The sequence below is a fragment of the Thamnophis sirtalis genome, unplaced genomic scaffold (assembly GCF_051295495.1).
Source record: "Thamnophis sirtalis isolate CommonGarterSnake01/CBP01778 unplaced genomic scaffold, rThaSir2_p1.2 scaffold_13, whole genome shotgun sequence".
NCBI lineage: Eukaryota > Metazoa > Chordata > Lepidosauria > Squamata > Natricidae > Thamnophis > Thamnophis sirtalis.
This window is the reverse complement of record NW_028261393.1, coordinates 37,549,106-37,576,540: the sequence shown is the minus strand read 5'-3', so window position 1 is coordinate 37,576,540 and position 27,435 is coordinate 37,549,106. Positions and strand designations below refer to the sequence as shown.

Below are 27,435 nucleotides of genomic sequence, written 5' to 3'. Positions count from 1 at the left end.
AACCCTTCTTCTCGAGGGAGCAGGTAACTTTGAACAAGGCCAATAGGCAACACTTTGCAGGTGCAATAAGTGCAGAGAAATAATGGTATTTTGTTGTTCTTCCCACCACAATGTTGGCCTTAGTAACAGCTCTAACCTGTTTACAAAGCCTTAGTAAGACCATACTTGAAATATTGCATCCAGTTCTGGTCACCAGAATATAAAAAAGATGTTGAGACTCTGGAAAGAGTTAGAGAAGAACAACAAGAATGAGTAGGGGGCTGGAGGCTAAAACATATGTGAAGAAGGGTTGCAGAAATTGGGTATTTCTAGTCTAAGGAAAAGAAAAATAGGGGTAACATGATAGCACTGCTCCAATATTTAAGGGGCTCCTACAAAGGCCAGTGGATCAAACTATTTTCCAAAGCATCAAAAGGAAAGTCGAGAAACAATGGATGGAAACTAGTCAAGGAGAGGAGCAACTAAGGAGAAATTTCCCAATGATAAGAGCAATCAAACAATAGGACAGTTTGCCTTCAAAAGTTGTGGATGCTCTTATCACTGAAGGTTTTCAAAAAGACTTTTAAAAAAGAGACAACCATATCTGAAATTGCATGGGGTCTCCTGCTCGAATAGGGGGTTGGACTAGAACACCTCCGTGGTGTCTTCCAGCTCTACTATTTTACATTCTATGTTCTGTATTTGCTCAGATTTGTTTTCTGTTTCCCCCCAACAGCATTCAAGCAATCTTTTTGGCCCTTTTAGGCATTCTGACTTCCTCCGTGAACGACAGGGAATGTTGGGACTGATGGGCCAGGAGATGTTCATGGTGTGGCTACTTCCTGTTTCCAGATTGTGGCCAGAACAGTATTAAGTATCTGGGGGAGCAGATAACTAACAATCCAATTATCTTGTTTATCTTTCCTGAAGGATGCACTTTTTACAGAGGCACAATTGAGAGCATTTAACAAACTGCATTATTGTTTGGTTTGGTAGCTGCAGTACCTCAGATAGAAAGTCCCAGTGGTGGGTTCCAGATCCCATTGCAACCGGTACGGTGCAATGGGGCCCGGTGTCCTACACATGAATGTTGCAGCATGTGCGCACACCTCCTTACCTTTTGTGATGCCTCCGTGACACTCCAGCTGCTCGGCAGTGTCGCACAGGTGCTATGCACTCCATGCACAGAAGCACCGAAGAGCTCAAATACAGGTAAGGAGCTCTGGCAGGCAAGTGGGCCCTCTGGAACACCGTACCGGTACCCGGTGCTCTGAGCAGGTACTGGTACACCCGTACCGGGGCGTACCGCCTGCAACCCACCACTGGAAAGTCCATACAGAGAGTGGTAAGGGCAACCAAGATGATTATAGGAAGCTCAATTCCTGTTATTCAGGATACTGTCTATAAGCACTATGTACTTAGAACTTGAAGCATTGTTAGAGACCCCACATACCCACTTTACGGTCTGTTTACGTTGCTCCTCTCTGAGAGGAGATTTCAAGGTATTTCTACCAGGACTACCAGATTCTGTAACAGCTTTGTTCTTTGTGCCACCATATGGTAAACTCATAGGATTCATTTTTCATGCCACGCACATGTATACATCCAAACTAGACTGTTGTTTCTCTGTGTCATATATGTGTGTGTATGTGGGTATATGCATAATGGCTAACTTTTGAGAGCTGAATGAAACCAACAATATCCATTGATAAAATAGATTTGCACTTGGTGACCATCATAAAAGCAGTTGTAAAATCGAGATCAAATTTTGGATTCAACTGTGGTTTTAAGTTGAGGACTATATGTGTCCTAGTGTGTTGTATAGTAGTGTATACTTCAACTCTATCGTATGACTAAGTTGAACAATGGCAGCTCTGGTCTCAGACACACTTAATATTTAACAAGCATGATTCCTTATTTAAATAACTATATAGATTAGGAGAAAAATATAGTCCAATATATTTTTCTTAATCGGGCTACTTAGCTTCTAAACATGTCACCTGAGGATATTATTTCCAAAACTTTATACTAATTGTATAAATAAAGAACCATTTCATTAATTTGCAAACTGTTCCGTATTCACATAAGATAATAATAATCTGTCAGAAAAGTTCAGAATTTTTAGAAAACAGCAAACTATGCAGTTTAATGTTGATACTTTGAAAAATTTAGACCAAATGATATAATGATTTGTAGACATCTCAAAAACACAAATGATTATTAGAAATCAGCATGTATTTGTCAAGAACAAGTCTTTTTAATTAGGCAACTTTTTCAGTAAAAATGATGTAAACATAATATATCAATAAATATTTTAAAAATTACTCTGATATTCCTCTAAATAAGATGTATCTGTTAGAGGAATTTACATAGAACTTCAAAAGACTATTAAAAGAATCCTCATCAACAGCTCCTCATCAAATTTGAGGGAGGTATTAAGTCAGATGCCACAAAGTCCACAACGTCCAGCACTCTACAACATTTTCAATAATGATCCAAATGGAGGGAATGTTTTACTAAATTTTTACATGATACAAAACGGGATGAAACAGCACTTTTACAAGACAGAAGCAATATTCAAAATTGTTTTAACATAGAAAACAAAATGAATTTTGAGACGCAAATGCAAAGTTCTTACCAACCTATATAATGCAGTGATATAAAGTGAAGAAAACAAAGCTTGGTAATAGTATATATATTTTAAAAAATCCTGAAGTTGTCCAAACTAAACATGAATCAGCAATGCAACATGGATACTAAAAGAGTAAATGCAAGTTTAGGTTGCATTAACATAATTATAGCTTTCAGGTCAAAAGAAAAATGTTCCATTATATTCTATCTTGATCAGATGCTGTCAGAAATACAATGTCCAGTTTTTGGAGCTACAATTTAAGAAATATTCACTAAAACTAATGCAGTTCCAAAGGAAAGTAATCAGATTTATCGGGGATTGAAATCTGCCATGAGAAATGATTAAATAAATTCTGCTTATGCTTGGGGGGAAATTCTGAAGGTTCACATCTTACCATTTTTCAAGTACCTAAAGCAGTGTTTTTCAACCACTGTGCCGCGGCACACTAGTGTGCCGCGGCACAGTGTGAGGTGTGCCGTGGGAAAAACACTCGCCCCCCCCCTTCCCCCCCAAAATCGTTTTTAAAATGCCTCTGTTGTCTTGGGAGCCTTCGGGGCGAATTCGCTTAATCTCCCGCCGCCGTCGTCCCTTTCACCCGAACCAGAGCTACGGCAAGCCCCTTGGCCGTTGCACGCGTGCGCGATCCTATTTTCTCCAGGGGACGACGAGCCCGAGGGAGGGAGCCGCGCAAGGGTGGGGCTTGTCATTGCAGGCTCTGGGCTGACCCTGCCTGAGAGCAGCTGCAGCTGCAAGCCAAGAGAAATTGAGAGAGAGGGAATGTGCACGTTGCATGAAGGCGGCGGCGGAGGAAGCAGCCCGGTGTCGCTGCTCGCCTTTCCCGCTCTGTGCTTGGGAGAATGTGTGTGTGTGTGTGTGAGCAGCCACCGACCTCTTTCTCGCCCGCGGAGTCGCAGGAGGAGGCCAAGCAGAAACGCCCCCGCGTCGCGCCACCCCTGCAGGAGACAAGCGGCAGGAGACAAGCTTGCTGCGGGCCGGCAGCTCTCGGCTGGATGAGCGGCAGGATGACCCGTGCCAGCCGACCTTTTCGTCGGCAGGACTCCGTGGTGCATCGGGGGAGGCGAGTCCTGTCTCCTCGCCCCGCTGGCGCTCTCCTCCACGCCGGCCAACTACCGTGTGGCTCGGGCGGGGCGTGCCGCGCGCCTGGGATGCCGCTCTGCCTCGCGAGCGCCTCTGGGGCTTGAGACCCCCCCACCCGCCGTTGCCGCCCGCCTGCTCGCTCCCGCTGCCGCGCCGTACGTGAGCCCGCGCTGGGTCCGACCGGCCGCCCTCCTGGACAGCCGGAGCTGCGGGGGAGACATTTCGCGCGGCGCATTCCGTTCGGGGCAGGTGGCAGGTTTCGAGCGCCGCCTCGCCGTGAGCCTCGACAGAACAGGACGCCCCAAATTGGAGCAAAAGGGGCGGCGCGCGACCTGGTGTCCCGCTTGACAGGCAGCGACCCTGGAGCCGCGCCAACTGAGGCAAACTGATGTGGGGACCGGGAGCCCACAGCCCGCCCGCTCTCCGCTGGGGCACAGGGGCCCTCTCGCTGGCTTCAAGCCAAAGATGCCCAGCCCGGCCGACGGCTCCAGGGAATAAATGAAGGACCACTACCAGGGCCAAAGCGCCCCTCTCGTCCTCAAACGTCCAAGGGAGCTGCAGTCCCGCGGGGCCAGGGTCCACCAGGAGCCCTGCGCGGCTGAGAAAGGAGTCTCGTCCGCCGCCCGGCTCAGCCCAACCCTCCCCTTCCAACGGCCCGACCCGAAGAAAGGGAGGGAAGCGGGCTGGGGGGGGGGGTAGAGGCTGACCACTGGCGGTGTGGGTAGCGGAAGAGAGATCCCCGTTTGGACAAAGGAGGTCCTCACCTTCACTCTCCAAGACTGCCCCGGGCAGCCGCCTGCCCATCACCAATGCTCCCTTCCCTGGAGGAGGGGAACCCAGAGGCAGCCCAGGCTGCCAGGGGCTTCCTCAGGATGGGACAAAGGTGCCGCTCCCCTTCCCTGATTGGAGTGATCAGCTTCGTGGATGTCACTTTGGCCCTTCCTGCAGCCCCTTCAACCTTCACTGGGCAGGGAAAGATCCTTCCAAGCTGACCGGGCAGGGGACCCTCCCCCCCCCCACTGCTTGGGTCCTCCTTTCTGTCTTCTAGGCCCTAGAATTACTTTATATATAGTCAATATAGGCACAGAGTTAATTTTTTTAAACATTTTCTAATGGTGGTGTGCCTCGTGATTTTTTTCATGAAAAAAGTGTGCCTTGGCACAAAAAAGGTTGAAAAACACTGACCTAAAGTAATATTAGTCAGAAGAAATGTCATCTTCCGCAAGTCAGGGAATATTTTTCTCAAGATAGAGGAAGATATTTGAATTTTAGGAAAGGCTTTCTAAAAAGAATTAAGCAATGAAGTAGCAAGCTTCCTCTGCTGGATATTTTCAGATGAAGGTGGATATGCATCTGTTTGTTTGTTTTTTAAGTTTTTTTATTTTTAATTTTCAAAGCGCTGACAGGAAACAAACACAACACATAAAATCTTCCTTTTTACATACTGTAGAAAGTGTATTAGTTGATTACAAAAGACTTTCATGCATCTCTTCCACAGTCATCAAGCATAATTCACATTAACTCAAGTATTTTAACTCAGATATTTATACATGTTACCGTCATCATACCTCCTTTTTTATTTGACTATAGTTGTTTAAACGTCCTTCATCATAAAATATACCAAGATTTAATACATAACCACATACTGGCATTTCATTTACTATTTCTAAAATCCTCCAATGACACTAAATCCTTATGTCCTATTCTAGCTAAAAATCCATAATATTTAATAACAAAATTTTCTATCCTTCTTTCCAAATCACTGTTTACAATTTACATTTCATTTCCTTATACTGTACCCATCTATACATACATGCATTATTATCATTATCCCTCCTTTATTTGACTATATCCTGCATCATATCATTTTCCCCCCTAGTAATCAAGACTTAACTGAATCTAACTTAACTCTTTTTTATTATTATTATTAACCTTTATATATAATCCAAAAGGGTTTCTAATCTTCCTTTCATGGGTACCATTCAATATTCATATCCAGTTATTACGTATCATAACACTACACATTGTATACATTATTATCATTATAAATTATTTATTTAACTAAATCTATTATCACTGAATTTCGCTAAGTTTAGCTAGTTTTAAATTATACTCTTCCATCTATCAACCTGTATCTTTCCAGTAACAAAACAGTGTCATATCTTCTGCCATTTGTGGGCATCAGTCCTCTAATCATCTCCTTAATTAGCTTTGTATGGACTCCTCTTAGCAACTCTTTGCTTATAAGATCTCTCATGTAATTTCGATGCCCTTCTTCTGTTTCCTTAATCAGCTTATCTTTGATTGTCGGTGGTGTTATCAAAACTATTGCTAATAAGATTTCTCTCTTTAAATCCATAAATTCTTTTATTTTTTCCTCTTCTGTATCTTCCCATCTGGGGTAGGTTTCCCCTCCATTTAATTGCTCTTTCAGAATTCCACTCTTTCCGTTTTCAGAAACAAACCAATCACCATAAATATCAGTAATTTTAATTTCTTTAAAAATTTTGGGTTTTAATCGCCACTTTTTCCCTTTGATGAAAATCTTCAACTTCTCTGTCATATTTTACTGTTAGATGCACTAAGTAATCCAACTTCTTCTCTATCCTCTCACTTGTATTTGATAATTTCTGTATTTCTGAGAATATCTTTTGCAGATTTAAAACTTCTTTCTGGTGTTGAAATTGCGCCACAATTTCCAGCTGACAAACACTGCTACTCTAGCTTAGAAGGTTTTAACAGAATTAAGCATCACAATAATCTTTCACCTTTCTCTGGTTAAAAATCTACTTCAAAGGAACATCTGTGTGCTTTTTTCTTCTTATCACTCTCTATAAACAAGCTGTGAGTCCTTGAAGTGCCAAGCCAGGATAATCAGTGAAAAGTATTTCATTTCCAATACCCAAACCTCTAGTCTCTGAGTAGCAGCGTTACAATGTTACAATTTCTTTGTTTCTTTTTGTATCTTTTTATATTTCAAGTTTTAAAATTAAATGAGTTAGAAAAACACCCACAGTAATAAGAGGAGAGTTTTAGTCCATAGATTACAGAGAATAGTCAAAGAAAAAAAAAATAGAAGGAAACTTAATCCGTTCGTTTTAAAAGGCTTGCATAAATTCCATCCGTAAAAATAGCCTTTAAAAAGTAAGATAACCCACTGTTCAAAACCAGTCCAAATTTAATTCTGCCGCTTATTTCTTCTGTTCTCCAATTTAAATTATTTTTTTTATAGGCAGTCACTTTTAAAACAGTAAAAATTCCTCACCAACTGAAAACACTTTCTCTTTCCATATCCTTCCGTTTTGGAGCCGCCCCGACTTCATCAGCCATTGGGCTGGATTTTTTGTCACCTGCTTGAAGAGCTTCTCTTGGATCAATCAGAGACTTTGCGATGTCCCTGTGATCAGCAAAATGTATTCTTCCTGTTCACCGTCTCTACAGGACGGTTTAGGTCCGTTTGGACCACCCAGAGGCAAAAGTGTCGACTGCGATCTCAGAGCATTGAGATTGCACGTCGTGCCATTGCAACTTCGGCTCCTCCCTCGATATGCATCTGTTAAGGATGTTCTAATTAGTATTCCTGCACTAAGTAAAATATTGGGTTACATGTACAAAATATTAGCTTCCAACTTTATGATCTTTTAAAAACATCTTGTTAACCAAAACATTCAGGAATCAAGGACCTTTAAGAGCTCCTTAAGCACTCAGGCAATTTGTATGATATCCCTTCTTTTGCATAATGCTTACTCCCTTACTTTTTAATGACTTTAAGTCCTGCTGATGAAAGACAACTAGAAACTTGGAAGGGCAATTATTAAACAGTTGGGAATCTGTATGTTTGGCCATTGAAGGGCAGGAAAAAATCAATGCAAGAATATAATGTGTAAAAAGCTAGAAATCTGCATTTTCTTTAAACTTTTTCAGAGTATGTAGTAATACAAAAGCACTACTGAGCTGTTTCACAAATGAAAATGGAGACAAAGCAAGAGTCTTATTCCTCCAAGAGAGTAAGTCAATATAGACTGCACATATTTCACGGATTGAAATAAATGAGTGAAGGATTGTGATTACACAACTCTCATTTGGCAATAATAACTTAAACGTTTTTCCTTCATAAATTTTAAATCAGTGGTTCTTCTCATTACCATGAGATTCTCCTATACAAGGATCATTTGTCAAATGTATGATTACCAAATAAAACATTTGAAGAAATATTGTATAGTGTCATCAAAATGGAAAAATTTGTACAAAAAGGATAGTAGAAAAGGAAAACTGTTGATAGCATAAAATTAGAACTCACCAACTTGGTTAGCAGAAAAAGGCAAATTAAAATATGATTAGGGGACCAGTATAATATTCAAATTCAGACCAAGAGCTAAAGCAATTAAGGCAGAGCAATCATTATTATCCATGGTCTGGTTAACCATGGTTACTTGTGTAAACACAAATGGTTCATGGGGGTCATAAACTATGATCTGCAAAGCACAACTGGAGATTTCATACATCCTGAATCAACAATATATGAATTAACGAAGAGTGAATTCTGTCCTTGAAGAAGCACAACCCCTGCTGCTAAGAAATACCGAGACATTTAATTTAACCCTGTAACATAACAACTTGACTACGTTCACACAACAGTCTAATGCAGCGTTTCTCAGATTTGGAGGCTTGAAGATGGGTGGAGTTCAATCCACAGAATCCTGGGAGTTGTGGTTTCACACGTCTTGAAGCGGCCAAGATTGACAAAACACCGGTGTAGTTTGCAACCAACCAAACCACAGTTTTCTGAATTTTGACCCCCGGGATGGATCTACGGAACACACTAAGCCACAACTAAAACTGACTTTGTTTACCCAAAGGACGAACCCACAAAGAGCCACGGCCACCGAGGCGTTGGGGGCCGATTCCATCCTTCCTTTGAAGGCCCCCGCAATCCCCCATCTCTATACCGGAAGCCTCCGCTAGAAGACACGAAGCGCCGGGATTACGCTCCGAAGCCGCCGCAAACGCACTGGGAGGAGGAGCGCGGAAAGGCCCTTCCCTAAATCCCCAAAGGTTGGCAGGTAACAGCGCACCTGTGCAGCGCTCCATCCTTCCCGGTCATCGCGGACTGCTGCCACCACCGACCACGCCGAACGAGGCCGGGGGGAAAGGCGGCAGAGACCACGCCTCCAAGCCAGGAGGGTAAGTGCGGGGCCCCGCTAGGGGGCGGCCACGAGCCCAGGCAGTCCTGTCCCGCCCCCACTAGGCATGCGCAAAGGCGGGAAGCGCGCGCTAGGGGGGGGGCGAGGGCCAGTCCCCTCCCCCAACCCTAACTCCAGTCTGATAACCGGTAGCGCGGTATTCGCGCCACAACCGGCGGGAAGGAGACTCCGGCGCTTAGAAAGACGAGCGGCGAGAGAAGCGGCATTCGGGTTTTTCCCGCCGCCGCCGCCGCCGCCTTTCTCCGCCCCTCAGCCGGCTGATCGGCCTCATCGTTAAAGCACGCGGAGCCGGCTGCCGCTCCTGCCGCCTACCTCGCGGGCTCCGCGGTCATGTCTCCGTCGCTGTCCCTCGCGGCCGGGCCGGGGGGCGGCCAGCTTCAAGCGCTGACAGAAAACAAAGCCGTTGGCGCCACCGACCCCGCCACCGTCGCCACTGCCGCCATCTTGTTGGCGAAAAGAGGAGGGAAGGTCCTTCCCCTCCCCCGCCTCCCCTCTTTCACTCCACGTCCCGCCATTGGCTCTCAGGGGCTGGCATCTTTTTTTCGATTGGGCAGATCACCTCGGCGCTGTTACTAGGGCGGTTGGCGTCATCACTCTTCTCTACCGCTTCCGATTGGCTGCTACGACGGCTGTCGTCAGCTGTTGTCACGCCGCATGACATCACTTGAAAGGAGATCGGATTGCGGGAGGGGGCGAGCGCTCTCCGGCCGTCTGTCCCAATGCAAAAGGCAAAAACTCTTTGCAAGAGGTAGTTTTGATGTTACACCTGCCACAGACTGACTGTGTTGCACACCTGGTTTGACAGAGCTTAAAGCAGAGGTCTTCAAACTTTGCAACTTTAAGACTTGTGGACTTCAACTCCCAGAATTCTGAGAATTCTGGAAGTTGAAATCCACAAGTTTTGAAAGTTGCAAAGTTTGGAGTCCCCTGGCTTAATGCATCAATTCTTCTCACTTATTTTAAAACACATTATATGACTTTATAAAAAAAACTTCTGCATTTAACATTTTTACTGTTGAGAAAACATTCTACCATCACTAGCCATCTTGTCTCCCGAAGTTGTGGGAGCTTCCTCACTGGAAGTTTTCAACAAGAGACTGGAGACTGCCCTCTGTCAAAAATGGTGTAGGGTCTGCTTGGGTGAGAGGGTTGAACTAGATGACCTACAAGATCATCTCCAACTCCAAGGTACCTTCTTATGACATTAGTGATCCCTCTACCAAATCACCTGGTTTTGATCTGCCTCGTTATATCTGGACAAAATTGAACAGAATTAGGTAGGTACTGGAAGAAGTGCCTCTGCCCTGTATCAGTGAGGATGGAAAAATTCCCTCATGATTATGATGCTGATAGGCAAACTATGAAACATATTGTGCTCTCTGGTTCCCTAGATCTGCATGAAGCAATGCTAGAGGCAAGTGCCTGGATGGCTGAATTGGACATCCAGACATATGGCCTCTGCCGCACCTCTGTAAAAGGTTTGTATGTAACTAGGGGGATTGTGTGTATATGCTTACTTCTCTTCTGTCAGGTTGTCATCATATGTTAAATAACTTAACAAAACCAAAATTGGCCAAATTCTGTCATTAATCTTTAAATTGAGGTTTATAAAGCTGAATGGTCAACATAGTCAACAAAATCATAATAACCTTTATTTCTGTGTCACCATAGTTGATAATTACAACTATTGCAATCTGACCATCGTGATTCTTAGTTTAGTGCAACATATTCAAGAGCGAAAAGATATGTAACAATGGGCCAAAGTAAAACAAAAATGAATGATATTCAAAATACTTCTATCAAGATGACGAAGGTATTTTAAAGGAAAAATATACATCACCCAGCTAACATCTAGCCAATTCCTGGTCATTATAATGGCTCCTCTCCTAACTTGAGAAAGTAAAGACTCTTGAAACGGAGTATTTCAAAAGGAACCTTTAATCAGTCAGGATGGAAACTATTAGAAGCAAAGCAGCATCTGAAAACCTCTAGGCCATGCAAATGGGATTAAGCTGATAATGACCCCTCCCCTTTGTCGAATGCAGATTCTGACCAATACACAAGTGTGAAGATGCTTCCTTAACTCTTCTGCCCTGGGAGTCAATAAAACACACATTCCCATGGCTATCTCTAGTTAGACATCTAAGTTATATATCCCACATGGCTACCATAAACATCCCTCCAGAGATGTTGGGGCCTTCGGTCTCCCGGTGACAGGAAACCAGTTGTAAAGTTGTAAAACTCAGTTGCTTCAGATATAGCTAATGATTTAACTCTGAGGCTCCCCTCCTCCCAATTGAATGGCAGTATCACTTTTAGTGATCTGACAGTCATTTTCTTAGACAAATCAGTATTCTTTCCTTGGCAACAATAGTTTTCTTAGAAACAGTCAATTGCAATATTATTCTAACGAATTGTTTCATTGGACTGTTTTACTGATAAATTTGTGTTCAGGAATGTCTGTAGAGATTCTCAGTCATCCAGGTCATAGTTGTCCCAAAGGTGCTTTTTTCAAGAGACAACTGGACTTTCGTGTTTTTCTTTGAAGACGTTTCACCTCATCCAAAAAGCTTCTTCAGCTTTGACTGGATCATGGGGAATGGAATGATTTATATTCCTTGCAGACAGCCGGTCATTTACATTCTTTTAGAGGGTCATTGAGGCCACTTGGAGGTTTTCCTGTGTCCTCAGGGTCATCTGAGTGGTGCAAATGATTCCTATAGTCTGCAATTTTTCTTGAAATCTGATGTGGGAGTATGAACAGGTTTCCAGAAAATTTGCAGACTACAGGAATCATTTGCACCACACAGGTGACCCTGAAGATACAGGCAAACCTCCAAGAATGCAAATGACCAGCTGTCTCCAAGGAATATAAATCCTTCCATTCCCCACTATCCTGTCAGAGCTGAAGAAGCTTCTTGGATAAGCAGTGGTGGGTTACGACCGGTATGCCCCAGTACGGGTGTACTGGTGCCTGCCCGGAGCACCGGGTACCATTCCTGTACAGTGCTCTGGAGGGCCTGCCCGCCCACCCACCCACCCATCTACGCTTACTGATATTTGAACTTTGGGGTTTCTGCACATGCGCATGGAGCATATGGCACCTGTGTGACACTCCACCAAGCAGCTGGAGCATCGTGGAACATTACAGACGATAAGTATGTGTGCTTGCATGCTGCGTGCGTTCATGTGGTCAACATGGAATCCCCCACTGATGAGAAGTGAAATGTCTTCAAATAGAAACAAGAAAATCCAGTTGCCTCCTCCAAAAGCACTGTTGAGCTCAGTATTTGATTTTCTACATCAGGTTTTGGACAGCAAGAGGGGAAATTAATTATTTAGTTAATTAAATATAAATAATTGTTGAGGACATCTGACTCCAAAATGGCTCTGGGTAGATTTAAAGGAAGGGGAGACGGAGCCGACATATTTCCCGGTTGGTATGTTGCCTGCATTTATGACAAAAAATGGTGGGTGGACGTCATGGAAATTTTGATCGAACAAAATGATGCGTTGGTAACATGCTTCCACAAGGGCCTGCTCATTTGTTTTATTGGCGTGAAAGACAAGATGTTTGTTGGGTTCCAGAACCCCATCTTCTTTGCATGCTTCCAGCGCCTTCAGTTACATCGTCAGGTCAACAATATCAATTCCCAAAAGCAATGCTAAAGAATGTGGCACGTAAATTCAATAATAAATAAGTGATCGTTGGAATTTGGTAGTTCATACAAACAATACGGACTTCGGCTTGGGAACCATGTAAGATACCCACACAAGGCTTTGGAACCTCGAGGAAGAAACCAAAGTACAGTCTTGTGATCCTGAACCAAGAAACTCACCTGTGGCCAGTATTGGATGGCTATCAGATGTGCCCCCTATGGCGATGGGGTTGCTGGGTCAAGTGCCTGAACTGGTAGTGACAATGTCACCATGGACCAATGCAATATAATAGTAGTAATGATGTCAATATAAAACAACCAAGATGAAACAATAGAATGAATGTGACATTGCCATAAAACCTCCTCAACTTTGTCCCTATATTTAGGACTTTATACGTCAGCAATGAAACACCAATCCTACTTTTTTAGGGCAGTTGAAACCCTATCTTTGGCAACCTTTTTTTGAACCACAGTCATTTTCGGCCAACTTTGCTCCAATTTATCTAGATGGAGATCACTCAGGAGAATATTTTTCTTATTTTGTTTAATAGAGCACAACAGGTTGTACAAGATGGCCGAGTTTTGTTTCTCTTAACAAAATATTGCTGGAGATGTTATGTCTCAAAGTTGCTGAAACTTCAGAGTCATATTGTAGAAGGCTGCAATATGTGGTCAAATGACTATATCTCCGCAAGTATTGCATCGGCAAACGTAACACTTTACCAGTGTTCATTGGGGACATGTGTTCACACCAAATTTCATTGAAATCTGTGATGGTCGAGCAGGGCACTTTTCTGAAATCAGACTTCACATGGAATGACCTGCAAGTGTGTGCATGCACACACTCACGCAGCTCCATCTGCACAAGTGGCATGCACATAGGCCTACCAATCCCGCAAATGAAGCACACTTGGCCACAGCTCGCACAACCATTGCCAGCCAGCCGTTTCCACGCCCCAGCTGCAATCCCCTCATGGCCCACTAGTGGGCGGTGGCCCACAAGTAGGGGACCCCTGACCTAAATGAATGGAATTTCAATGGTGCCAATATTGAAGGTGATTTGAGGACAGCTTCACATCAGCTGACTGAAAAGAAGGTGCTCAGCTGTTCTTCTCCACAATGGAGGGGGAAAGGCTGTGCAGTAGGACATCTCTGTGCAGTGAGGTTTTCCAGATGCAGTCAAGTTCCCCCCAAAAATTGCTGATTCAGGCTAAGAAATTGTTTATTGAAAGCTGACAAATATCCATAATAGCCATTTCAATATCCATGCTACAACTTGGATGCTCTCAATAATATAAAAATGTATTTTTCAAACATTGTTGGAATCAAATACTGAAAAATAGTACAATGGTGTTAAGGCACTTGGAAAGTCATTGAATACACGAAACCTTTGTAAGAGACAATTGAACAGCCGAGTTACAGTAGTAGCTACTTCAAGAAATATCTTTTTATGGAGCTTCCACAGCCCTTATTACACCCTGCCCAAAATAAACCAATGCAAACCAAACCCAGGATGGAGTCTCCTTCCTGTGGAGAACCTGAGCCTTAGCACTAAACCCAAGCAGGGGAGAGAGAAGAGGGAGAACTATTCAAATGGCACCAACTCTCGCCTGAAGAAAACCAGCTATTACAGTCTCTGCTTATTTTGGGATTCGTTCTTTCCTCTCCAAAATGTCTTGGAAGTTAAAAAAGTCCATTGAATAGTATGTCTCCGTTGCCATAGTTAGACAGGTTAGCAAGTCTAATATCTAGTCAGGATTCAGAATGAGAAATGTTTCAATTTAACTGGGTTCTTCCCACATCATCTACTTTTCCTTTGATTTTGGTACAAATGCCAGGATTATATACATAGCACCTACACAAGAGATAAAGAGGAGATTCTGGTTTTGTGTTTCTTCCTCCCAATTGCTCAATCGTGAAAATAATTTGAAGAATGCCAGTGATCTCTTTTGGGGACATAGTGGAGGACTGGATATTAACTTCAACCCACCACAGGCAATGTCCATGTCCAAAGCTGAAAAGGTGACTGTGTTTGGTAAAGATCAGCACAACAATAATAGAACTCAACTGCAGAGCTCAATCTACATGGTGGTGTAGATCTCAACACTGTCCACGTTTGATGGAAGGGCAGCATAGAATTCTAGGAGGTTCAGTTCAGCAGCAGGAGACCAAGGAAATGGAAACGGTCTCACAAATGGCAACAGCATTCATTTCTCTTCAAAGAAAAGACCGAAGAAGGCCACTTCATTAAATGCTTAGCAGGTTCAACCGTTATTTCCCACCCTATATGTTTATCTGTTGGTTCTACTCTTTAGGCGAAAGCAAATCGCCTATTGCACAGAACCAAAACACCAAAATCAGACTCGCTACCCATATCAAGAGATAACATGCTCAGGTCTTGCAAGACTAAGAAATCTTGCTGAGAAATAAAATCCCTGCAGGTGCTAGAAAAACGGCCACGATGGGAGCTTACCTATGAAAGGACCATCCTTGCCTGAAAAATATAGCAATAGCAATAGCAATAGCAATAGCAGTAGACTTATATATCGCTTCATAGGCCTTTCAGGCCTCTCTAAGCGGTTTACAGAGAGTCAGCATATTGCCCCCAACAATCTGGGTCCTCATTTTACCCACCTCGGAAGGATGGAAGGCTGAGTCAACCCTGAGCCGATGAGATTTGAACCGCTGACCTGCTGATCTAGCAGTAGCCTGCAGTGCTGCATTTAACCACTGCGCCACCTTGGCTCCTAAAAAGCCCATCAACCCAGGTGAGCCACTTCTGAAGCTCTTGCAGCATGCAGAACTGCGAACCGAAAACCCCTGTACACATGCAAGGCATAAAGAGGTGCGCCGAGTTTAAACTTTTGGAACTTTTTTTGCTTTTTTTAGGCTCCCTTGTTCTTAAGACAAGAAAGTGGCCCTTTGGCCTTGGGAAAATGGGAACGGGTAATGTGCTGTAATATGCATCCTGACGTTTAGAGCAAAGGGTTTATCTTGTCAAGGCACCAGGGATCTTTGGTTAGGTGTGCAAGGATTTCATTCGTTTTAAAGAGAGGTAGCACGATCTGGATCTTGGACACCAGTGCTCCACTTTGGCGAATCACAATACAGCAACATTCTTAATTCATCAGAAAGCTGAAAGGAAAGAAATATACGTGTATATATATATATATATATAAAAATATATATCTGTCTGGGTGCACCCGGATCATTATCTAATTTTTAAAAAGTGATTCCTTCCTAATCCTAATGACACCAAGCAAAAACAAATATATTTTGCAACATTCATCCTTTCAAGAACCCCTGGAAAGGATGATAAAAACACACCAAATGAAAAGATGCTAGACAATACAAAGCAGGGAGCAGGAAATTCAATATGGTGAGTGGGGCTCTCTATCTATATTAAGAACTTAGGGTAATCCAAACTATGCCCACATTGGGTGTGCCATAAACTCTGGAGTTGGCAGGTGCATTTCATAATTCTACTAATAATCTATTTCTTGGAGCAGAGTAATTTAAAAGATAGAAAACACACATACCTGTATGGATAGCCATGGTATTTGGATCTAAATACCGAGAGCAGCCAGCTGAAGAACACAACCACAAGGCCAATGCCAGCCATGCACATTACTATGGAAGAGGAAAAAAGTCTGTTCATGTTACCCGAAAACTCACATCGTGAGACTGAACTGTAAAGGGGAGGGCTCAGCAAAGCATTGGAAAGGGGAGGGAGCGTTTTGCAAAATGGGAATGCCGCCACTGCCTCCATGCATTTACATAACAAACAACTTCCTGCGGACCCCACAGGATGCAGCAGCTCCAGCAGCAGCAGGAGAGGTACCCCAAAGGCCTGCCAAGGTAACCCTTCTAACAACTGGCACCACTTGGTTCAGCAGTGCTCTGGGAAGGCGTCTGCAAGAAAAACTTCAGGAAGACTAAAAAAGGGCCCCGCAACCCTTTAACTGAAAGGAATGGCGGACATATTTTCTGCTGGCAATTGACTTAATCCTAAGAAATGCTGAACAACTGTTTAAACCCTCCCTCTCTTCCCCACCTGTGAAAGCATTTTGCTGTCAGTTCTGATACTTACTTTTTCTCTTCCCCACTTCCAAGTCAGACGTAGCAGCTTCATAAAGAAGCACAATCCCCAGAGTGACACCTGCATCTGGGAGAAGGCAGGTTAAGGCCACAGCCATAGACAGAACGAAGCCTTTCATCTTTGACAGAGATCCCATCTTACCTAATTATTGCAATTTCTACACTTTTACAGGGATGGTTAACAAAACATCTGCCCAAAGTTTAGCGTGTCATTTGAACATAACATAGAATGGTAATTCCAACTAGGGAGCAGAGTTATGTTTACAGATATTCCTTACTTAGCGACCATAACTGGGACTGGCTACTCAATCACTAAACACCACAGTTGTTAAGTGGAATATCATATGGATGTTAAGTGAATCACAATTATTAAGTAAGAGGGGTCTGTAGATTCGTCCTAGTAATCTCCTGCCAAGATTGGTAGAAATAAATCTGCAGCACACTCCCCCTCGGCCCAACGCAGGCCATTTTCTAAATGGTAAAACCATCATACAGCAGCACGTGGCTGGAAAAACACTATTTCTGATTGTACTTTTCCATATTCTGTTTATTCTCAAGGATACTAAACAGTAAAACGATATGCGTTTCAGCAACAAATTGTGCTTGGCTGCTTCCATGGATGTAGTTCTGGAAAATAAAGAGATCAAACAAATGAAATTACTTCAGTGGGACAAACAAAGCTCAGAACCTGTATTTGCTTGTGAGCAGAAAATCATCCCCTCCCCCCCAATCCGTTCTTTACAAAATGAAGTTGAGCTCAGAACAATTTGATGGCAAGTTCTGGCAATTAGTAATAGCACTTAGACGTATATACTGCTTCATAGTGCTTTTACAGCCCTCTACTGAGTCAACCTTGAGCCGGTGAGATTTGAACTGCCAAACTCCAGCTAACAGTCAGCTGAAGTAGCTTACAGTGGTGCACTCTAACCACTGCATCACCTCGGCTCTCAGCATTAATGCTCTCAGCAGCACTACCCCTCCCCCACTACCTCCCACTGAACTTGGAAATTGCCCAGTAGAGGAGCCAAGGAAAATGATCAAGGAAAAATGAACTCACCATTTGACCTGTGTGAGGATTCTTATGAGCGTATGGTGGCCCTCTGATGTGATTCCACATCTGTCCTGATGTCATAGCCAGAACAAAGCACTAAAAAACCAGAGACTGAATCAGCTGCCATGCGTGTGCCACCAGCAAACCTACTACAGCAACGTGGCCTATATATTAACTAACCTCAAACAGGGCTTTTTTTCACATTTTCAGTTATTTCCAACATTTATTCTTACGTTGACCTCAAAAACAGCATTTACAAACTATTCAGCTGTTAATTACCCAATGGTATGATTTAATCAGGTATAATTTATATCAGGCTCCGGTACGGGCGTACCGGAGCCTGCCTAGAGCACCAGATACCATTCCGGTACGGTGCTCCAGAGGGTCCACCCACCTGCCCGAGCTCCTTACCAGTCTTTTAAGTCTTTGGCGCTTCCACGCATGCGCATGGCACATACAGCGCCTGCACGACACTCTGCTGAGCAGCTAGAGCATCGCGGAGGCTCATGGAGGTACTAAGATGCATGTACCCGCTGCGCGTGTGCATGCGTGCGTCCATGTAGATGCTGTCGGGCCCGTTGGAACGGGATCCGGAACCCACCACTGATTTATGTCCTATCAATAATCAATTTATTCTCAAAGAAACCAAAGAGATCTAAAATGTTGGTTTCAGAGCTGCTCGTTTCCTGAAAAAAATAACTCCTAAATAGGAATACAGAAACCTTCTTTCCTCGAGTTCTCTCTTTTTAAAAAGGGGAAAAAAGAATCCCCAATGCAGCTTCTTCAGGATAGTTCATGCTGCGTGCCTGTGTGACTGAGTTGAGCAAGGAGTCAAGAGAGGTCTATAAAATGTCAGATTGCTTACCAAAGCAGCAAAAGCCCAGCCTGTCTTGTTATAGAGAAAATCTAGGTTGCTTCTTCTTAAATAGACGAGGCCACCAATGACGGCCAGCAGCAGCCCCAACATCAAAGGTCCGGCATAGTTTGGTGGTCTTATCACTCGGATCTGTGAGAAAGACAGTTTGCAATTGTCATTTCGAATCTACTTGCCCTGAGAGTCATTATTTCACTGCCACCAATGGGATGTAACTTTTCAGCACTGGGGTCATTAAAATGCCACCTGACTTGGATGTCTCCCACATGGCTTCTAAAATGTTTGCATGATTTATGGAAAGGGAGCACATCGAATTCTTACATGGGGGGAGGGGTTGGGGGGCTCAGCCAGGTATAGCATGGGATGACTAATCCACAACATAAAGAACATTTTAAAACAAAGATTATGTCATGCTTTGTTTATTAATATGTGTCTTTGTACCTTTTGAAGGACAGGACAGAAATAATTAAATGGAGTAATAAATAGTATAATTCCAATAATGAAAATAGCTGCTGCTTATTTCACTGCTCTCCTACTGTGATGATGGAGGAGAATCTGTACAAAGCAGGTTCCCAGCAGTGTCTTCAGATCAATTTTCCACCAAAGAAAAAGTTATACTAAGAAAGGTAATAAAAAGTATTAGAAATGATCCACAGAGAAAAATGCGGATTAACTTCTAAAGTTAGATATTCAAGCTACTTTCATGTTTTAATTACTATTACAATAAGTAACTTGATTATTAAAATATAGCCAAGCAATTTTACAAAAAATGTTCATTCAAAAAGCAAATATTCTCAGGAAGTTGAATAATAAATAAGTGGGATGAGCACTGAATTGCACCACTGCACATTCTAGCACACTCCTGAGTTGTAAGACAAATGCTAACCCCATAATAAAAAGCTCATTTTTATAAAACTTGCCGTGATAGCTTTGACATCAAGTGAGTACATCTGAAAACTAGCAAACTCCAGAAGTGTTGGGGTTTTTTTTTTAAGTATCTGATCCCTCAACCACCCTACATTTCCATTTTGGGAATTAACAAAAATAATTGTTTTCATGAAAACATGAACCATACGGGTTCATATATCCAGTTAGAGACCAAGAGTGTCAAACTCAAAGCTCGCAGGCTGGATCTGGCAAATTGTGGTTTACAATTTGTTCTAATCTGTCCAAATTGTGGTCCTAATAATCCACACAAGACACAGTGTTTTTTGCTTAGTTTTGGCATCATGCTAAGAAGTTGGTTCTACTTTGGACCAACATTAAAGCAGCTCGGTCTCTTTGAAAAGCAGTCCTACTCTCTGAAGCCAAAGGAGATGCCCAGAGTTCAGCTGTGGTCCCCCAAAGCAACAATGGGATAAGATACCGTCTCTTTGGGCAGTCAAGAGTTAAAAGCATTACATCAGAGGCAAAATCTAGTGTTTACTTACGTTCACATCTGTTCGATCAGCCACCCAGCGGGCAAGCTGTTCAGCAGCAAAACCTCGTACTTGCAGCTCATAAGTGTCTCCTCTTTTGGGCTTCCCTTTTGGTGGGAAATTAATGAAGGTTGGAGCAGAATTCATGTTGAGCTTTATTTTTCAGCAAAATATACAAAAATATGTAATTGAAAACTTAGTCTCTAATGCCAAAGTTTAAATCCATGCTGTCAGAAGAACCCAGATTCTCAGCTTATGGGAACAATATTTACTTTACAACTGATAACGTTAGCTCCTCTGCCATTAGGCTAAATAGGTAGTCCATTTAAACCATTCACTTAGTGACCCTTCCAAGTTACAACTGAAAAAACTGACGACGGGTCTTCGTGCTTATGACCAACGCAGCCTCTCCATGGTCACGTGATCAAAATTGGAGTGCTTAGCAAGAAGCAGGTATTTGCGACAGCTGCAGTGTCTTGGGACTATGTGATTTTTGACACCTTCGCAGCATGGCTCAGCGACAAGCAAAGTCAACAGGGGAAGCCATATTCTTTTAACAACGATGGCAAAAAAAAAAAAGGTTTAAAATTGGGCCTGACTCACTTAACACTTGACTTGCTTAGCAACCAACATTCTGGTCCCAACCGTGGTTGTGAGTGAAGGAATGCCTGGTCAAGGATGGGAAAAGCCTTTTGACCACTGGAGCCTTCCAGCTACTCTAGAACAGCTATTCTTAACCTGGGCACAATGTCAGTGCTGCAGAAGTGTTCTCTTCAGTCTTCTCCACCTTGGCAACTTTTCAGATGCTGCCTCGGGAAGTCTGGGAATTGCAGTCCACACATCTTAAAAGTTGCTAAGGTGGAGAAACACTGAGATAGACAAGCAACCAGCAGTTCACATTCTTACAATCTTAATCTTTACCTCTACTAGCCTTAGGACAATCCAAAGTGTTTTAATGAAGAGAAATAATATTTAGGAACTTATTTTTTGAATAATTATAATTCAGATTGTTTTCTAAATATCTTAATTTTTTTTCAAAATAAAAGCAATGTTACCTTTTACTATCCTTTGTCATACAAAAGCCCTATAAGCAATTCCTATAAGGTCACTGCTTTAAAGTCACAAGAAACTCCTCACCATCTGAAATACATCAGCACCTTCATCGAAATCCACCATGGCAAAAAAGATCCTGTTGGTAAATGCACTTGAGTATCGCCAGGAGTTTGCCAGAATCTGGTACTCCTCATCAGCTTGTCTGTCAGAAATGAAAGGGGGGCATTAATGAAGAAAGATCAGATTTGAAGAAAGGAAGCCCAGCCACGGACACTGGTGGTATCAGGGCCATAAGCCCTGCACCAACATTAGCAATTGTCAGAAAGTGTGTTGCTCGTCTCATTTAAATCCTGCAAAGCTTTAAATTAGCACCAAGAGCCCTTCCAAAATTTGCCACCAAATATACATAAGGAAATGTATAGAAATTTACCTAACTGTACTTATTTAGTTCACATTTATATTTAATTTAAAACAATTTAATCAAATTTAGTTCCCACCACCACTGTCTCTATCCTGAACTGGATTGCAGTTTGAAATGTGGCTGCCCATATGTGACTTTTGATTCTATAAAGGTGGTGCTTTGCTGTTTGGTAAAACTCATAAATTAGACACCATTTAGATTTCACTAAAACAAACTAAAGCTCTTGCAGCTCATTATGTTGGATGTGCCACATCCGTGAATATACATGCACTCATGCACACAGGAGAACAAATGTGCTTCAGGCCTGAGAAGCTAGAATTTAATTTCAGAATGGTGTGGAAAGAATTGTTACTACCTTCTATATGTTCCTATCAAAGTTAGTGATGGCTCGTGAATATCTGGACCTTCACTTCCCTGTTTGGTGTAAAGACAACACATCCAGTCATAGTAATCTTGATTGCTAAACCATCTTATACATGCTACAACTCATGACATAATTCCACCCAGGACTGCTACATCAATTTACAGACTGTAAGCTGCAATAATGGGTGTGTTTAAAATCCTCTCCTTTAAAAGTGGGATAAGGGAAGAATAATGGCCTGCTTGATTGATTTGCACCATCAAAGTCTAAGTACCCTGTGTCTTTCCAAACAAAGACATACTGATTCGGAGTCCCAATTTGTACTCCTATTCTTTGTCAGTGATCAGATGTGCAGGTGGCCCTCGACTTACAACCAGTGTAACATTACAAACAATGCTACACTTAATGACCATTCAAACTTGGACTTGAAGATTACTATCTGTCCTCAAAGTTATGACAGTCACTTCATTCTCACAGCCATGTGATTGCACTTCAGACTTAGCAACTAGGTCACATTTAGGACCACTGACAGTGTCCCTCAGCCATGTGATTGCGTTTTGCAACATTTTATTGTTTTCTTCTGGGGGGAAATGCCCATCGAATAAAATAGGCTACTACTTATAACCATGTGCTTTACTTAACCACCAGGGTGAGTCACTTAATGACCATCATAAAAATGATTGTAAACCTGAGACTAGTCATGTGGTGACTTGACTTACAACCGCAATGATATATGATCAAAGTTCTGGTCCCATGTGTGGTTGTAAGTCAAGGGTTGCCTGTAGCTGTCTCCAATCTCTGTTGTGCTATTTGAAAACTTGGCTGACCATCTCTGATACTGGGTGTTCTTAACAACAGACCAGTGGCTCATTCCAACTTGCTACTTTTAACAAAATAATCATTGGATCCTAATCCAAAGATTAGGATGTTCGTAAGTGATACGTTCTTTTCTACCCAAATAGCTGAGGTGCCACTGATCAGTTAGTTTCTAAAATCACTTGCTTTGGGGAACTTTAGGAACATAAACAACTTGTTTAAAGAAATGCTGTTCATAACCTGCAATTATAGCAGGTTCAGCATAATATTAATCCCCATACATGAACTCATTTTAAGAGAAATATTTATAAATTACCATTTCACAAATGGCTGTTTTATCAGCTTTTAACAAACATAATCCCAGCATGGAAATTCTTAAAATGCATTAATGAGTATACTCTTCTGGTAATATGGTGAATTTCTAAATAACTGAAATTCTTACTTGCACACAACGCATTGTCTGTGAGGCTGAAGGGCAGTGAACATTATTATCACAGAATAATTCCTTGGTGGTGCCTTTACCAGACGTCGAAATTTGTCCCCATTCAGTCGAATAACTGATCTTTTGCTAGTCCATTCAATCAACTGGCTTACTTTTTCGGAAAGCACCATCTAGGTTAGAAAGAAATTCTGCAATGTTAAATGCATGCCGTTTTTCAGGCACCTAAATGGTCACAGCTTAAATTTTAATTCATTCACAGCGTATTTCACATCACAGCTTATCGTGAGAAGTGTCGCCTCCCACTAATTTACCATGATGTGGTAAATCTGTAGTACTATAGGATTATATTATCTCTCTTCACATGGCATTCCACAATTTCCACCCTCTTTTTCCTCTTTCACCTTTCACTGTCAGGTTCATCTGCAAGCAAATTCACAGGATTTGAAGGATTGAAAGAAACCCAACAACACACAAATATTCACATTATTTTTGCACAATATGCCTATATGAAAAATAAGGGTCTGCAAATTAAAAATAAACCCAGGAAAGAAACTGGGGGGGGGGAGGAGGCCTGCAAGTTCTAGTCCTGCCTTAGGTAAAACTTGGAACAGGTACTCTCTGTCAGCCCAACCCACCTCGCAGGATTGTGGTTGTGGATAAAATAGGTGGAAGCTACGTTCATGGCATTGAGTTATTTATAAAAATAAGAAAGTATTAGCTATATTCTTTGCATTGCTTATAACAGTAAATTAAAAAATAATAATAATTATGCTGTTGCTTTTATACATCACTTTTCCTATCCTGGCATACCATCCATCCTGCTCTTCCCCCCCCCCCAAGCAACCACCCTCCAAAGTGGATTTGGCTGAGATCAACACCAAAGTTGCCATGTGTTAAGTCTGTGCAGGATGCCAGATACATATTGTGCAAACACAGCGACGTCTTGTCCCAAAGGTGCTTTTTCAGGAGGCAACTGGACTTTCTTGTTTTTTGTTTGGCTTCTCATCCAAGAAGCTCCTTCAGCTCTGACAGGATAGTGCGGAAGGGAAGGACTTATATTCCTTGCAGACAGTTGGTCATTTGCATCCTTTTAGAGGGCCCTTGAAGCTCTAGGAGGTTTATCTGTCTCCTCAGGGTCACCTGAGTTGGTGCTCCTGGTTCCTGTAGTCTGCAATTGTTTTTTTCTCTCTGGAAATCCATTCCTACTCCCACACCATTCCAAAGGTGTCCATCCCAATTGTATAGCTAAAAGTCTGTAGAGATTCTCAGTCATCCAGGTCATGGTTGTCCCAAAGATGCTTTTTTCAGGAGGCACTTCTGCACTTTTTTTTTTCTTTGAAGACTGGAAGGAATATAAATCCTTCTGTTCCACACAATCCAGTCAGAGCTGAAGAAACTTCTTGGATGAGAAGCAAACCATCTTCAAAAGAAAAAAACCCAGAAAGTCCAGTTGCTTCTTGGAAAAAAAAGCACCTTTGGGACCACCATGGCCTGGGGGGCAGAGAATCTCCATAGACCTACAGCCACATCTTCCCTCCCTGCCCTTTCAGCCTGTGTGCCATGTTCATGTCATCCACATTAGAGGGGGAGGAGACACTTTGAGAGCTGCAGGCAATCGAATTTCATTTTAATATATGCGGATTTGCATATTCAAAGCGACCCTAAAGTTGTTGATTATGATTCTTGAAGAATGTATCTTGTCAGAGAGCATCTGCACCAAAGACAAATTCCTTGGGTGTCCAATCACACTTGGCCAATGAAGAATTCTGTTCTATTCTACTTCTATTCCTTATTCTGTTCTGTTCCTATTGTATTCTTCTTATTCTATTCTTATTCCTATTCTATTGTAAGCCTCGGCCAGTCCGGTGCAAGGCAGAGAGGCCCTACACTGCAGGGTCCCGGCAAAGAAAACGCCTGAATGATCCTTCCCCCTCTGGGCAGAACTCGGCCGGAGAGACAGACGGACGGCGCTCCCAGGGAAGCGCTGCCAGGCGGAGGGGCGCCCATCCCGCCGCCGAGCGGCGTCCCGGGTCCGCCCTCGGGGTGGGGGGAACTTCCCTGGCGAGTATCGGGCTGCATGAGAGGCCCCCAACTGAGAGGCGGCTCGGCTTCCCTCCCGACAAGGCGGCAGCGAAGAGCCGGAAGGAAGGCCCCCAGAGGCGCCCTCTTCTCGGCTTGAAGCGCTTCTTCCCATCGAGAGGCGGAGGGACGCCCAGGCCGCCCGGGTCTGGTGCGAAACGCCGCCACCGACAGCCTCGGAGGCCGCGAAGGGCCCCACCAGGCCCAGCCGGTCTCTTCGCATTCCCCCACGGCCGCCCTCCCCCCTCCGCGCGTCGAGCCGCCTGGCCTTCTCTGCGCATGCTCAGAGGGCTTCCCCTCGCCCAGGCAACGAGGATGGATGCGCGGCTGGATGACCTCGGGTTACCCCCGAGCCCGCGGCTGGCGCGCCGCTGACCTCTTTTTTCTTCTGCCCCTCCACTCCGGAGCCGCCCCAGCCGACCAGCAGCCCCAGCCCGCCCAGCATCAAGGCCCGCAGGAGCAGGAGCCGCGGAGCCGCCATAATCGCCAGAGACGGAGGGAGAGAGGGAGACGGCCGGCACCGGCAGCCCGGCTCCCATTGGTCAGACGGGGAGTCGGGCCAGGTTCTGATTGGTCGAGCTGCCACTCCGCCGCCCGCCATTGGTCCGTGACGCTTCCGGTTCCGCTCAGCTTCCGACCTTTCACCTATAGGGAGCAGGAGGCTCTTCAACGAATGAGAAGGGGGCTATCTGGTGCGATATGATTGGAGGGCGGAGGCGGAGCTGCTGTCCAAATCGCCGTGGCCCCGTCTACAGCTCTTGCGGGGCGGGAGAGGGGGGTGCTTGAGGAAGTGCTGTGGGTCCCAATAGGAGGGAGAATGCAAATACAGGTAGTCCTCGACTTACGACCACAATGGAGCCCAGCATTTATCTTGGGAAGTGAATCATTCGTTAATGGAGTTTTGCCCCATTTTACGACCTTTCTTGCACAGTTGTTAAGCGAGTCACTGCAGTTTTGAAGTTAGCCACACAGTTGTTACGTGAATCTGTCTTCCCCATTGACTTTTGCTTGTCAGAAGGTCGCCATAAGGGGATCACATAACCATGAAAAGGGGATATTGCACCCATGTGGTAAATATGAGTCGGTTATCAAGTGTCTGAATTTTGATCGTGTGATTTTGGTGATGCTGCAACAGTAAAGTGACCAGATTTTCAGATTGGTAAAGAGGGACACCATTGACCGGGGACGGAGGGCCGGGCAGCTTGATTAAAATTTTTATATTTTGTCAAAAGGTCACACAAGGCGATTATATACTCCAGGACACTGAAAGCATCATAAATATGAATCTGTTGCCAAACATCAAAATTTTGATCACGTGACCATGAGGATGCTTCAACGGTCGCTAAGTGAAAAATGGTCGCTAAATGTGAAAAATGGTCATCAGTCACTTTTTTCAATGCCATTGTAACTTTGGTCACTAAATGAACTGTTTGAAAGCTAAAGCTAGCTTGCATTATGCTAGCTTACATTTTCAAGAGAGAAGCTAAACTCCTTATTAGAATTGAAATAGAAATGAGTAGAGTAGAGTAGAGTAGAATAGTTTATTAGCCAAGTGTAATTGGACACACAAGGAATTTGTCTTCAGTGTACATAAAAAAAAAATAGAATACATTCATCAAGAATCATAAGCTACAACACTTAGTGATAGTCTCTCTCTCTCTCACACACACACACACACACACAAACACACACACACATACACTCTCCTCCTCTGGATTCAATGGGACTTTTAGAAAATCCCCCCTCCTGTGCACACACTCCCTCTTTCTCTCTCTCTCTCTCTCTCTCTCTCTCTCTCTCCCCCCTTCTCTGGATTCAATGGGGTTTAGGAAATCCTCCCTCCTCACACACTCCCTCTTTCTCTCTCTCTTTCTCTCTCTCTCTCTCTTCCCTCCTCTGGATTCAATGGAGTTTAGGAAATCTCCCCTCCTCACACACTTCCTTTTTCTCTCTCTCTTCCCTCCTCTGGATTCAATGGGGTTTAGGAAATCCCCCCTCCTCACACTCACTCTCTCTCTCTCTCCCTCCCTCCCTCCCCCCCCTCTCTCTCTCTCTCTTTTCCCTCCTCTGGATTCAATGGGGTTTAGGAAATCCCCCCTCCTCACACACTCCCTCTTTCTCTCTTCCCTCCTCTGGATTCAATGGGGTTTAGGAAATTCCCTCTCCTCACACACTCCCTTTTTCTCTCTCTCTTCCCTCCTCTGGATTCAATAGGGTTTAGGAAATCCCCCCTCCTCACACACTCCCTCT

General features: G+C 43.6%; 2 protein-coding genes across 2 annotated transcripts in view; both read right to left on the bottom strand.

Moving 5' to 3' along the window:
- ATRX (ATRX chromatin remodeler) overlaps positions 1–9,382 on the bottom strand; it is a 91,731-nt gene extending 82,349 nt beyond the window's left edge. The window contains exon 1 of the mRNA XM_087728192.1: positions 9,226–9,382. Coding sequence (XP_087584318.1) covers positions 9,226–9,245 — 20 coding nt within the window. The 5' untranslated portion in view covers positions 9,246–9,382. The remainder of the gene's footprint in view (positions 1–9,225) is intronic.
- Positions 9,383–15,326: 5,944 nt separating this feature from the next.
- MAGT1 (magnesium transporter 1) lies at positions 15,327–25,716 on the bottom strand. The gene is made up of 10 exons (XM_014068061.2): positions 25,562–25,716; positions 23,107–23,276; positions 21,151–21,268; positions 20,026–20,166; positions 18,587–18,727; positions 17,728–17,817; positions 17,234–17,297; positions 16,663–16,737; positions 16,112–16,202; positions 15,327–15,707 (listed from the first exon to the last, which is right to left on the bottom strand). The coding sequence occupies exons 1-10, from the start codon at positions 25,664–25,666 to the stop codon at positions 15,692–15,694; spliced, it is 1,011 nt and encodes a 336-aa protein (XP_013923536.1). The 5' UTR covers positions 25,667–25,716; the 3' UTR covers positions 15,327–15,691.
- Positions 25,717–27,435: the final 1,719 nt, after the last annotated feature.